The sequence below is a fragment of the Cupressus sempervirens genome, chromosome 2, assembly GCF_028749045.1.
Source record: "Cupressus sempervirens isolate cs-2001-9-10 chromosome 2, ASM2874904v1, whole genome shotgun sequence".
NCBI lineage: Eukaryota > Viridiplantae > Streptophyta > Pinopsida > Cupressales > Cupressaceae > Cupressus > Cupressus sempervirens.
Window position 1 is genome coordinate 711,843,062 of NC_143119.1, and position 15,657 is coordinate 711,858,718.

General features: G+C 33.1%; 1 protein-coding gene across 1 annotated transcript; it reads right to left on the minus strand.

The window, feature by feature from the left end:
* Nucleotides 1-4,573: 4,573 nt before the first annotated feature.
* LOC149575360 (purple acid phosphatase 4-like) lies at nt 4,574-11,898 on the minus strand. Its single transcript, XM_089815129.1, has 6 exons — nt 11,518-11,898; nt 6,439-6,567; nt 5,704-5,840; nt 5,444-5,572; nt 5,208-5,275; nt 4,574-5,102 (listed from the first exon to the last, which is right to left on the minus strand). The coding sequence occupies exons 1-6, from the start codon at nt 11,828-11,830 to the stop codon at nt 4,904-4,906; spliced, it is 975 nt and encodes a 324-aa protein (XP_089671255.1). The 5' UTR covers nt 11,831-11,898; the 3' UTR covers nt 4,574-4,903.
* Between the last annotated feature and the right edge of the window lie 3,759 nt (nt 11,899-15,657).

Below are 15,657 nucleotides of genomic sequence, written 5' to 3' on the forward strand. Positions count from 1 at the left end.
ATCCCAAGTACTATGTCCATGTCACCCATGTTGACCACATGATAGTGTGCCTTAAACTCATAGTTGTTCAAGTGCAAAGGTAGATCTCGCACCATCTTGTCACAACAAAGAGTATATCCATCGGCTACCTTGACTCTCAGTCCCTCAAACTCCTCAGTAATGAGTCCACGCCTCTCCACAAATCGTGCATCAATGAAATTATGCGTGGCACCTGTATCCAATAGAGTAATAACCTTCTGTCCTGCCAAGACTCCCCAAAATCTGAAAGATCCCTCTCTTTGAATACTAGACAAACGTGCCTCCTGTAAATGTAGCTCTGGAGCCTCTTTTTTCTCAGCACTATCTACCTCTTGTTCACCCTCTGCCTCATCAGGATCTTCATCATGGTGCTCTGAGACGTCTGAATCTGAACCTTCATAATAAGCCCAAATCACCTGATTAGCCTTCCCCTTAGGCCTCATAGGACAATCATGACCAAACTCATAGGGACCTTTGCAAAAGAAGCATAGCTTCTTCCTACGCAGGTCATTAAGCGTTTCCTTATCCCAAGGTACAACTAGCTTGCCTTTTGAGTTACTAACCTTCTCTTTACCCTTGCTGAATTCCCCTTTGTTATCTCTAAATGATGAAGAACCCTCTGAACTAAATCGATTTGCTGGAGCTGCAAGTTCCATACTATGGCCTTTCTTCATGGCTTCCTATAATGTAGGAGGATCAAAGGCCTTTACCCACCCCTTGAGTGGTTCAGTTAATCCCTCTGTGAATAAAATGACTAGCCTCCTTTCTAAAATGTCAGGCACCATCACTACAAGCTTCTAGAAGTCATTGATAAATTATTCTAAGCCTCCTGACTGTCTCAACTGGGCTAACTCCCGGAAATAAACTTCAGGATTTTTTTTTATCAAACCTTTCTATCAATCTATCCACAAACTCCTGATAAGTGGTTACCTGATTGTGTTGCAATGTGATCATGCCATGTGTCCACCAATCATGTGTTGCCCCATCTAAGTGTAAAGTGGCATACTTGAGTGCTTCAAATTCTGTCATAGTCTTCAGAGATAGGAAAGTGTCCACCTTATGAATCCAAGCACGAGTAGTCATTTTTCCACTACCATCAAATATGGGTAATACCAACTTGTTGGTGACCTGTTGCAACTCATTGTGTTTATCTGCCTGGCAGCTCTGTAGTTTCAGTACCTGTCAAATGTCCATCCATCCTGTACATATCCTGGTAATGAATCCCACTCATTCTTCACATTTTGAAATTCATCTACAATATCTGTTACCATAGCATCAAGTGTGTGTGCTGGAGTTTCTTCCCTAAATGTAGGACGTGTGGGTCTGTCAGCTGTTCCAGACCGTGTCCTATGTTGTGATCCTTCTATGCTCCTGTCATCCTGGTCATTATTATGATTATTTCTCCTATTTTCCCCAATCAAATGTTGCATCATAACCATCATTGCATGTGTACTTGCCTCTATTGACTGTAGAAGCCTCTCTTGATGCTGTAAAGTCTCATCATCATGCATAGTTCTGGGTGGGCTTTGAGAATGTCTCTCAGTCATATTCTTAGTTATGTTGGTTCTTTTGTAAACTAAATTGGCTGCATAAACCCTATCAGGCTGGCAGGAAACCGCTCTGATACCACTATAGTGACCCTTACCAACTGGCCACTAAACAAACCCTAAATTTAATACATTGCTGAAAGTATATTGCTGAATTAAGAAATTGTTTTGCTTAAATAATTGATGTAAAATAGTGCCAATGTATTCATTCAATGATCACCAAAATGTTTTTACATATGATATGCAATTTTTAGCATTGTAACATTACAACATGGCACATTACAAACAAACCCTAACTGTCTGAATCCAACTAAGAACTTGTTACAACTACAGACTGAAATGAAGAACCTGGATTGATCAAGTGTTGGAGGCTGAATGCTGAAGATGATATGATGAAAGTGCAACTCTAGTTGAAACTCCAAAGCAGCAATTAAGCACAAGTGAAATGACTGAAATATCCTTCCCACAACTGCAATAATTCAGGTGATCTTTCACACCCTCAAAATTGCGTACCAATTGAGAGTTTTCGTTCTCAATGGCCAATTGTGACTACTTGTAGAAACCCTAGGCTCCACAACACACATCAGCAAATATCAATAATAAATCTCAATGATAGGCAATGAGCCCTCAATGCCTATTTATTCTTTTTTCTCTCGATAGGTCAGCCTCCTTTTTAATTTTTTCTCTACTTCTTCCAGCAACCTCTAGAAGATTATTTTATTTAATGACTTTATAAAATATATCACTTTATTAAGTTAATTAAATATAAAGTTATCTTGTAATTTTATCTTTTTTATTGATAACTTTATAAATAATTAACTCCTCCAAAAACAGGGACATTACAATGAAGTCTCTCCGACATCAAGTTGTGGTGATGTACCTGTAAGAACTTACATTGCAAGTGTATTGTAATCATTTCTTGATTCTATAATACACTATGCAAGTTTTGGAAGGTGGGGTTTTTCTCTCGTAAGGGTTTCCCCATAGTAATCATTGTGTTATGCACGTTCATTGTTATTTTGATTGTGTTTTTAGGTATTTCTTGAGATCTAATTGATACATTAATTGAAATTTGTATAGTTGTCCTCTCATGATTAGTGTAGAAAGTGTTTCTGCATACCTTTGCTTCCTTACACTTCTAGCCATGAGCATAATATTTATGCTTTTACCATTTTGTAGATAAATTTGACGAGTTTATTAGAGCAATGGTTATTTTTAACATTTGTAAAGTTTGCATTGATGATTTTTAAATGATTTATAATAAAATACTATGTAAATGAATTAAGGGAAAAAGAAAAAGATAAAATCAAGGTTAAACTAGTTTTTATGGTATCTCAAGTGCATTTATTAAGCATGAATATTTTCAAAATGTTATTTTTATAGTTTGATTAGTAATCTTAATTTATTGTTCACATTCTGTGGAAAACGCTTATTATTGTAATCAATGCATATTTGATAATCTATTTTACAAAGGTTAAAAACCAAGTTTCCAAGCATTAAAGAATTTCCTTGTTCGTCACTATGGACAAGGGTTTCTTGCAAATAAATAAATGCTTGGCCATTTATTAGTTTTGCATAATAAATGTTTAACACTTTGCTAAAAAAAAATTTATGTCAATAAATGAAAAATCATAGTTGAATGAGACCATATGTATAGAATTTACAATATCTAAGAGTTAAAATTGGAAACCTACATATTACCAAGCACAACCTCCTATGACAACTAGGTTTTTCTTTACTACATTTGAAGGTTTACTATTTTGAGTTAAAAAAATGTTTAGAAAATAAACACTCCTACTTTAAATAGGGTTGAATTTTGTTTAAAATTGATGAACATTTAGACAAGGAATCTAAATCTCAGAATTTTAAATGAAAAATGCTATTTATATAACAATTTTAACCACTCTTTTTGAATAACAATTTATATGTTACATTAGAATGCATTCCTCACAATATTGTGATTGATGAGACTCTCTCAAATAGAAGCTTATTTTAATTGATCAATAGATAGATTTGGTTCATTAACCAAATTAGTTATTCAAGTTTAATAATTATTTTCACAGCTGTTAGACACTAGTTTCTATTATAAAAGTAATTTTTCCCAAGCACTTCTATAGCACACAAAATCAAATGCATATATACATATTTCAATTTCTCTTAAAACATTGAGTATCTTTAGCATTGCAAGGGTAGTCTTGTAAATCACCAATTCATCAGTGTTGGTTTTGTAAATGCTATTATGGTTTTGAGACCATTGTCTAACGGAAAAAGTTCTTCATACATAATGAACATTAAGAAGTGGAAGTGATGATGATATATTTAGTTGTTATACTCTTGTCATTTGGACTTGAAATTTAATCCTAAAACATATTTTTATGTACAAGTTATTTTCCAAAAAGGTTGTACAAGATTCTTTGAGACTTCATCATCCCTTTCAACAAATTGCATGTTTTGAGACTTTAAGCTATCAATAGTAGTACATAGAGGGTTGGTGAAATATGAAAAGGTGAACACATCTTCATTATTCTACACTGAACATTAATAAGTGTTTAATTTTGTATGATAGTGCCCCTAGTTAAGAGAGTAATCTTGTAAAACTGAAGTTCATAATCAATATATAATGAAATTAGTTTTCCATTATAAGAGATTTTTTCCAAGTCCTGATGTTTGCTAATTCGTTAGTGTGTCTAAACATTCTATTGGTTAATTTTTAAAAAAAAATTACAATCTTCAAAGATGTTTGGATCTTTAATTCCTTTAAAAAAAAGATTCAATCAATTATATCCTAATAGGAAGGCATTGATTACACAACGATGTTTTGGATGCATACCATCTCCTGATGCATGAACAAACTTTCAATACTGTACTTAGAAGATTTGAAATGGTCATTAGTGCAACCATAATAACTATGAAATCCTAGCTTAGGAGTGGTTTTGTTTGACACCATCTTTACTGGGAATGCCTTATTGAAGATTTTCGGACTCATAGAAGACAAAAGTGAAAGAAAATTTTCAGAAAAGAAAATAAGTTAATTCTCATACTCATTTAGTAAAAGAAAATAAGTTTGACTAAAATCTCGACTCTCACAGTATTACATTTTCCACCTGAAAGAGAAAGTCTTGAGCCCTAGCATATTAAATTGAGCTGTACTAGAGTTATTCTCATGTTCATTTAAGCAGTGCAATCCCCATCAACAGTATATGGGAAAACTGCAAATCTTAAATCATTATATGTTAAGGGTCGTTTTGCCCTGTTTTGATGCCCTTGTAAAAAGCATCTAAACATATACTACCATTCTACTTATCTAGAATATAACAAAGTACAAGGATTCTTGTAAACTAGCTCTTTGTTAGACTGAAGTTATGCAGGGAATTTCCACTGATGTCATAAGAGACCGCTTTAAGAAAGGCTGGTGTAATTTGCATGGACATGAATCCTTGACCTGGATAAAAGAACTGCAATCCTTCCCTGTTGGAATTTGGGCTTATTCCTCCCCATGCTTTGGAACCACCTCCACTAGTTAAAAAATGAATGGCGCTGAAATGTTCACGTGGAAATCACAATTAGTAACTTTATAATGGAAAATATCATTAGATCGTATATTTCAAGAAGAGTTATAGCTCATCACAAGCCTAGCCCAACCTTTTATTGCTTGTAAAATCCTGCAAACAATGGTCATGTCCATTGACATATAGATCTACCCGGTTGGCCTGTCAAAGTAAAACAGACAAGGATAATATTTGTAGAACTAGAGCAACACCATTCTCCTTTTCTAGCTGTTTTGAGGGTCAGAAATATGTTGAAATTTTGAAAACAGAGATTGAGAAGCAGTGGAACAAATATGAAACATTAATGCTATTAGATTCCATTCATTCTACCTCGAGGATTGGTAGTAGTTGCTCCTTGAGCTCAATTGTGTCCTCGTGTTCCCCGATGCTTCGTATGGGATGATGGCCTACCACTATTTTCCAAGTTGCTTGCGAAGCTCTTAAGGCATTGTTCAAGTCCTTTTGTAAGAGTTCAAAGGAAAATAGACAAGGACAACAATTAAAAACTTTGCCTTTGATGGAAGAACAAAATTATGGCAAACAAAATGATGGCTTGTGAGAATCAATAACTGGTCAGAACTCGGTCATACCTCCAATTGCCTCTTGAGATAGCGTTTCCGAGGTAAAACCCCTCTCCAATCATATTGGTGCTTAGTGCTGTTCCAGTAATGATCCACAAAAGGAGTTGTATCGGTGAACAAAAAATGAGCAAATGAGCATTTTGTTCCTGCACATTAAAATGTACTAATGCATCCACATCATTTCTATTTAATTGAGAAAGAGAATCACAGTTTATCTTCTACAAGAACAGAAAAATTAACTGATCGTAAGTTGTGAATAGCATTTTGGGAAGTTAGTTCAAGCTTCAAGGTACTTAAAGATGAACTCCCACATTTATTAAATCAAATAATTCCAATGTTCAAAACCCAAGACATCAGGGACACTATGAGAACCGGAATAAAATGTACAGAGCAATAGTTTGCATTTGAGATAAGTGTGTGGTTAAGACAACCTGATGACTTTATACTTGATGAATATGGTTTAGTGAAAATGTCTATTGGATAAGAAGACATGCCTATGTTACATCCTGCTATGTGTCAAGGATTTTGAGGTTGAACAAATGATGAGATTGATACTAGGAACACACTATTTTGGGACAGCAAATTTTGTTGTGTAGGGAGACCTATTGAAGTGGTACCATTGATTCAGTTTTCTAATTCTAATTAGAATTTATTGCATTTTTTATCATCTACTCAAGTCCGTGCTAAGAAGAGGAATTCATTCTCCTTGCTATGAGAAATCAAAGTCTGCGTTAAATCCATAACCTTTACATGATGGTGGCAAATTCTGCTTCAGAATAGAAGTCCTATAGCAATTCCATCGAGAATCACGGCGTTTTAGAGCAGGGTCCAATTGTGCCAATGTATCTCCCCTGTAGTCGTGGTTGCCGAGTACTGTCAATGACATCAAATCCAGATCAGAATCATTCAATTTCTGCCTTAATTGGCTAAGAAAAAAGTCCATGTGCTTCAATATGAGTTCAAAGAGAGAATGCTACTAATAAAGCCACCCAAAAACATCGTCTCTCAGCTATTTAACACAGCAAAACCAATAATGATTAAGGTGCAAGGACTGTTTTGCAAGAATGACCTACCAATAGTACAATTAAAGTACTAAAAGTCTTGAAGAAATATTTTCTATATGCTTAAGCATCGTTGCATGTCATAGCTTGCTTAAAACCATACATGTAAAACTCCACTTTTTACTATAACAATTACATAAAGGAATAAACTATAAAATAAGAAGCACCTGATTTCCAGTTTTTGTCATGTTTATGTAGAACTTTTTCTTTTTTAAATGTATATAAGATCAATAAAGACCAGAGATCGTATGTGCCAGTTACATTTTATGCAGGCAAAAGCCAGTTACAGAAAAATTACTGCTCACATACAGACACCTCTTAATCCAGAATGAAAAGAGTCTATGGTATTGTTATGACTATTTTAACAGTAAAAACTAGCAATCCAATCCATGGTAAAAGTTAAACAGTGACAATCTTGAGGAAATCAGTCAACGACAAAAGAAACAAGAAATGGTTTGAATTTTGTATCCTAGTACAGAACAAAGTGTAGTTAGGGAATGAAATATTCAACACTGCAGATTCTCTATTTTTGATGCTCCATCCTCTTCCAAATTTTCTCAATTTAACACTGAGTTTTCATTCCTGAACCAGTGCAGATAGTGTGTTAAAATGCCTATAATTAGCAAAATCATAATATTGACTGTATGGGGACTCAACATTGGCAGAAAGCAATAGAAGCACTTAATGAAGTTTCTGCACAATTGAGGTTTAAGAATAGCATCACATATATAATTAACATACATCGAAATGAATTCATCTCCATTCACCATGGACATTTTTCTTAAGCAAGGTTATGATGTAGTTTATTACTTAAGAATGTCTCCCAAGCAAACCAACCTTGGTTTAAGTACTAAAGCATTGACATGGACTCTTTATTTGAAAGGAAACTAGCCTCGGCAAAGATTATTAAATATTGCAATTCCTTAGTTATTAGGGAAAAAGTCAAAGATTATTCCCACAAGAAGTGGGCATATTGTCTCTAACAGTTTTATCTCGAGATCAAATGCAAGGAGGGAGTGGAAAACTTTGTCAATTACCTTTTGGCACATTCATTAGCATATCAAATGCTAGGCATAATAGTAATGATGAAGGTAAATAACTTAACCTCTTTAGTCAGTTTCAACTAATTATTTTAGTTTTGCAGCAGCCAATGCTAGTGATTCTTCTCTTTCTCAGTCTAGATGTCTTCACTGGAATTACGATGTACATTGGGACCAATCATAAGCTGTTTCTTAACAAGCTCATCATTCTCATATAAGAGACATTTTGGAGTCCACAAAAATCTTCAACATCTTAAGAGATACTTCTTCAAGGTAGAAGCTTGTTTATGAATATATATGCACCTGTTCATGCCATACCTGGTTCAAGCATATTGATCAAACATCTGGCTTATATTATTGTAATCTAGGGAGCCCAGATGGCCCAGGGGCTCATAGAGAAAACCATCATGGAGGCAAAAATCATAGAGCAAACCATCATGCAAAAATGATACTTAATGGAACAAGAAAGCCAATCACAATGAATCTACATGGATTAAAAGGACTCAATACAATAATCAATGACTCATAGAAGTAATGACTACTTGTGGTAATGCAATCAAATGGGTAAAACAAATTTTGGATCAAGGATGGGATCTAGGTATGACCAATCAAAAACCACAACAAAGATCACCTATAGATGGTTGGATGATTAGAATTTGGCATCAAATTTTTAATAACATGCAATAGTTTTACTATTTGGCTTCTCCTCATGTTTTGGGGATACATGATTCAAGGAGGGATGGCAAGTACTGAAGGATATGATATTGTAACATGTGCAAGGATGGAGATGTTGACATGTGGCAGACATCCCTTGTTATACTGGGTTATGTATTATTATTTATATTAGATAATGACATCTACATGGACAGTGGTTTACCTCTCCATTAGCGAGAAGATCTATAGAAAGAACATTAATATTATTGTGAGCAGATGTGAAGAGTATGATATTTATTTGTTATCTCTTGGAGATATAGCATGGAATGGCTTCTCCCACATGGAATATCGTACATAGTTACCCCACATTATGGGTTTATTTGATTTATGCATACTTTGGCTAATGGGGCATCTTGATTCATGCTTGTCCACAATCTTCTACTTTTACTAAATTTACACTATGTAAATGTGGGATTTTTTCTGCAGGAATCAACGACTGATATGTCCATGCATCGGCTGTGATATATTAAATATGTAAGCTGGATGTCAGTTATATCGACCGAATTCCATCTTTTCCCTTTTTTATTTGTCTACTCTAGATCTTACAAAAGTTTGTCCAGTAAGCCAGTTACAATAGGGAAGACAGAACTCAAAAACTGATTTATCTATTTGTAGGACCTAAACATGAAAATACATTTGTAATGTTATTTATAGAAGTTGATGAGAATGGAGGAGTTACAGTTCCCTCCGAATTTATTTTCTGTCTGTTTCATCTGACAATTGTATCAAAGCCACTGTCAGATTAAGGTATGAAACTGTGACATTTAGAGTTGTTGAATTTATGAGTTCTGTAACAGTAGTTTGTGGCATTAATGAGTTTTGTAACATTTAGGGCTCTAAGGTGCTCAGATTGTCCACTCCGTTTCACAATACTATACTGCCATAATGACAAAAACCTATGTCCTTCCATTGTTTATAAGTTTATTCTAAACATAAATACAAGGAACAGACAGCAGTATTTTGTCCTCTTGACAATCTACAAAACCACGAGGCGTCTCTCTTTTGCAGGAAGGAAAGCACCTAAAAGACATTTGTGACTCTCATTATTGAACATAGTGAGAGTGAGGAGATCATCTCATGAATTCCGTCTGGAAATTAGCTCCTGAGTTCCGTCTCTCACAAATTTCTAAAATTCTTTGTGTTTCTTTTAGTTTCAGCCAACACTGGAACACAACTATGCCAATGGTTGTTTCTATCACAGTGAACTCTTTCATGAAGCCATTGATGGATTCAGAGCAGGCCAATTTTTTCCTTGATTATAAGTTAGCAGAGAGTTAGCAGAGGTGTATATACTGCAAATGTAACCATATTATTGCTACTTTTGATAATTATCACTATTTATTGGCTGAATCACACAAGTTTAATCCAGAATCAACAAAGTTGTGCACTCTCAGAAATGTAAAGTAAGTAGCCGAGAACGTTATGGTTGATTCAATCAAATATATTACTAGATTGTGAAAAAAAAAAACAATACTTGGAGCAATCTAGAATGTATAGATATGCCTTCTTGAATTGCCAAGCATTTTGGGATTGGGCAAACATAAATACGCAACAACCCACAAAAATTCTACAATGCCTGTTTTAGTTCCATTCATAAATACCAATAGAAGGTGTAGGTTGTAGACTGATATCACTTTTACTGTGGCTACTCTAATTTCCTTCTGGATCTTTGTTTTTGTACAACACTCTCCAGTTCAAGGGAAGAATCTCAAATGTTTGTTTTTTACTATGCAATGCAGAATTGGGAGCTAGATGTAAATGGAACCCTCAGATTTGTCTAGAATAGTGCTAATAAAAAACCCATTAACACATTACTGGCAAAGAGATTCTAGAGTAGTTCTTTGTCAGCAGTTTGAAATTGAACAATCCAACTTTCAAAAGGATACATGAGAAATGTACATTCCCTCGAATCTTCTATTGGTGTCTGATATCAAATTCTTAAAATTTGGAAGATCAATCTTGAGCTGTACCTTCAAGACTACCATCTTGTTGGCAGTGGGTCAGTGTCCCTTATTGGATTCACCACTTGTGTCTTATATAAGTCTAGTGGTTGTATAAGACATTGACAGGTCAATTTTTGAGTGTAACGACAACCCTAGTGCTTAACAAGTGGCATCAGAGCTTGGTCACAGGTTCAAATTCTTGCAGGCCATGGCAAGTAATGCTGAAAGGGGGATTATTTGTAGTGGGTTAGCGTCACTTGCTGGATTCACTACCTTGTCTTCTATAAGTCTAGTGGTTGTACAAGGTATTGACAGGTCGATCTTTTAGAGTAACGGCAACCCTGGTGACCAACAAGTGGTATGACAGCTTGGTCTAGATTCAAATCCTTATCCTTGTAGGACATGGCGAGTAATGCTGGAAGGGGGATTGTTCGCAGTGAGTTAGAATCCCTCACTAGATTCACGGCATGGTTTAATAGCCTCTTGTGTCTTTTATAAGTCTAGTGGTTCTATCAGACATTGAGAGGTCGATCTTTTGATGTAATGGCAACTCTAGCGGTTAACACAACTCCAAATAATAAAATCATAGTTTGAAAAAATGCTTTTAAGGATCACGGCCAAAAGAAAGCTAAAGAAAAAGTTACTCTACTACTCTCCTTCTAGATCTTTACTTTTGTAAAACAGACACTTCAATTTAAGGTTAAAGTCTCAAATTTGATAGATCAATTTAAAGCTTTATCTTCAAGACTACCAACTATAATGAGTAAAATGGTGTTCTGAACAAATTTAAGCTCTATCTTCAAGACTACCAACTACAATGGGAAATCACTGCCAACAGAAAGCTAAAGAAAAAGTTACTCTGTTACTCTCTTTCTAGATCTTTACTTTTGTAGAACAGACACTTCAATTCAAGGGAAGAGTCTAAAATATGGAAGGTCAATTTTAAGCTCTATCTTCAAGGTTACCAACTCCAAAGAATAAGATGATGTTCTGAACAAATGCATTGAGGGATCATAGCCAACAGAATGCGAAATTAAAAGTTACTCTGTTTAATGGATAGCTTACCCAGATGCCATGGCTTCTGCAGGCTGCTGGCGCTATAAGCGGAAGAAAAGGATTGCTGAAAACTTGAGTCATCTATACCAGTCAAGCCATCTTCGTAAAAATTGTCCCCAGTTGATATGACAAAATCTATCTGCAACTTCTGCGCCATGATACCCATCTGTGCAGCCACTTGGGACTGATTGAACAGACCTTTTCTCCCCCAATCGCCCACCACAATGAAACTCAGAGGCCTGTTTACGGCACCAACAGTGGCAAGAACTAGTAATGATGATATAATGTAGGCCATTACAATGGAGCCAAAGTTAAATTCCATTGTCTCAGTCTGATTTGGGCAGCACAGACCGAAGATTAATGGCTTTCTTTCCACAATTACTCTGGTTTTTGAACAATTACTCTGGTTCTTCATTAAATATCATTTTGTTTTTCAACCCAGAGACCAATAACATTCGTTCAGGATTCCGTATCATTCCCAGTGAATTCCTTTGCGACTGCCAGCTGCCCGCCTCATAGCGTGTGTACGGAAAGAAAGCTCCCGTAATTGCTGTGATTTACTTATATAGTGTCGTAATTTTTGGGACTACTTTAAGTCCCGCCTAAATCGGTGTCCCAAGGGAGATCATTTTTAAATCACATCTTAGATATTGATTTAATAGTATTTTGAATGGAAAATAAATAAATTTTTAGGCTAAGTAGTTAATTATAAATAAATGGTGGGAGCAATGAATGAATGCATTATTAAATATGTTTTTGAAATATATGTAATAAAACAAGGGCATTGTTGGAGCTAGAGTCCGTGTCTTTTGGTTTGATAATGAAATAGTACAAGTCATCGATTATTTGAAGTTACTAGGAAGAAGAATGAAAAAGATAATGATAAAATACATATACATAATTTAATATTTCAAATTTTTAAAACTAAATATATATTATTCTTTAATATCTGAAAAATGAAATAAATTAGTAGTAAAATTTTAAGAAAATAAAGAATGTAAAAAATTATATTTAAATATTATAAGTTTAAAAGATAAAAGTTTTTTTAACAATAATATGTAGCTTAATATCAAAATTTATTAAATAACATTAAAAATTTTATTTTAATATTGAGCTATTTATTTTATTTTCATATATATTAATTTTGACAAAAAATGAAATTAATTAAGTTGAAATTATGAAAAAAAAAATTACTTATAAATAATTACGTATGTTGAAAAAAAAAAAGTGGTCACAATTTAATGTAAAAAATTATCATATAAAATTTATCAGTAAAATAACTTTAAATGAAATTTTATAAAAGTTAAGAATATTATATTTTTATAAGCTTATTCTATTAAAACAATCTAGCAATTGTTTAGGTTCATAGTATATATATTTTGGTTTGTTAAGGTAAAAATAAACAAGTAGAATATAAATAGATGAGTATAGTAAGTTAATAACAAAGTTTTAAAAAGGGGATGAAGGAATATCACCATTATATGACATAACACATTTAGAATCTTATTTTGAATTTATGTTCTTAAATATAAAATATTTGTTTAAAATCTTATTAGTTTCACACAATTTCACTTGTTGAATTTGATCATTAATGTTGAGTTTGCTAATCTATCATTTAATGGATGGTCAATGTACTATAGTAGGCCCTATTTAAAGAATATAGAGGTTTGTTTTTAATTGTTGATTGATTGGTCATGTTGGGTAAAGTTTGTAATTGCATTTTGGTACAATGGTGCGATTATGCACAAAAATAATTGTATTATTACCTCAACCTAACATAAATATATGTTTCACGTGATAAGTTTCTCTAAATGAACCAAATAACCAATGATATCAAGAAATAACCAAAATTTATAAAGTTATGATGGTAATTAATTATTATATACATCAAAGAATGTCCTATGATAATATTTTATATCTTCACTTGTAGAATTTAAATATGAATTCACAATGAATGATCAAAAAGAAAAGAATGTGGAACAATAGTTGGAGAGTTGATTCTTGATGTGTTCATCATTCTTTCAACGATGATCTTTTAATTAGTTTATATTTCTCCCCATCTTCATCACATATGTAATCCTTTGTTTGAGCATTAATTAAGTAATATAATTTCCTAGGAAAATAGAATGAATACAACTGTAATATTATCATTAACTTATGGTAATACTTCCTACATAATTCTTGATCCAAGAATTAAAATGGAACCAATAAGTGTAACAACTAAGCTAACATATAAACTCAATAACAACTATAGGAAAAATTAAAGATAGAAAAAAGTAATAAGAAATTACAAAAAATATATATATTTTAACCTATAAATTACTAGTTACTATTAATTACTAGTATATTAGTTAGTGTAATTTATTATATTTTATTTTTTATTGTTCGTATTATTTATACCAGATTTATTATTAGTAAGATATATTATTAATTACTAGTTCTAATTTATTAATTTATGACAATTCTTAATGTAATTTAAATCACTCTTAACAAACTATAACCAAACAATCTAGAGTTCCCTAAATTGTAATTGAACTTAATTCAAATAACTTAATAAATAGTGGAAGATAGACATAGCATTTTAGATTTCCTTAATAACCTAATTAATTTGAGTATCTTATTAAATGGTAGACGTTAGACATAGAATTTTTTGATGAATAATCTCTTTCTATTAGTAAATAAATATAATAGAAGAATGCAAGTATCTCTCAAGAATCTTTGAAATGATCGTGTCACAAACTCTAGTCCCACCAAAGGTTTTAAAATATGGTAAATGATAACAAAATAATAGTGTGTTTTGTAAATTGGAATTAAGCTTCTTAAAATGACTTAATAAATGTAATGGTGCACAGATAGATTTCTTTGTTATTTTTTGATCTAGATTTAAATAGTCTATGGTCTATTTTAGCACTGTGATTAATTTTTGTAGTATTTGAATTTCACACATTGGTATGTAATTTTGTAAATTTTGGAATTATTGTCCTATTGACATAGGAGGAGGATAATGGACTTCTATTGTTTGCTTATGCACTTATGGATTTTTTTCTCTATTGTGATTAATAAACACACACATGTCAATTTTGTATTATTATTTTGAAATAGAGGACCACTATAGCAGTATTTTATTCTTATATTTCTCTCCTAATCTTGGGTGCAAATCTGCAGATGAGTGTAAGGTGTCACATATTGGTTCAGTTTCTTTTCCTGATATGGATCATGACCAAGTGAAAAGCCTAGTGGAGTTTCTATACAGTGGAAGCCTATATGAGGAGACGATACAACAACATGTACATGCATTATTTATAATAGTTGACAAATATGATATTCCACTAGGTGTGCGACTAATCTCAATATTACAAAAAATATACTTCATTCCGTTTATAAGTTGTGATACTTTCACTAATGGCTTCTGCTTCTTTCATTCATTAACAAGTTCCAAATCAAGAATTTAAATGAAAATATTATCAACTCAACACAATCTTACAAACAATATATACAGATAAGAATCAAATGACCATTAAAACTATATCCTAAACATACATACAATATGACAGACCCTATATACTATTTTCGCCTACTGGATCATTAAACACATATATTATTTCAATCTAAATGTCAGATAAACAACAAACCCCGATTAAAAAAATGAACAGAAACAATAAGCCTTTTCAATATAACAGTTTTCAAATCAAGCAGCCTAGTAATTAGCATTCATGAATCAATATTTTTAAAAAGTACTTTGTACTAACCAACAAGCCATAGTTGAAACCAACAATAACTGTTATTCGAGAGAATTTTGAGTTACCTTACACACGCATAATCCTTTCAACTAAAAAATCTATCAAATTTTAATTCCATTCCACCAAGTCAAACAAAAAGTCTTTCAACTTTTGTCCATAAAAATGAAACTCTACCATCTTAGAGCCCCTCTATAGTTTGGCAATGATTCCTGACTCGTTGCCTCTTCCACAACACCACCTTACCCAAAACTGGCATTACTGCCAATGAAAATAGCTAGTCATATACTGTAGATTTTTCTTTTTCTTTTCGGATCTTTAGTTTTCATCTGTGCATGTTTGGAACAAGAGAAGGGTAATCTGGTCTCAATACGAGGATGCCACATTTTTACCCTTGTGAGTGTGGGGAACT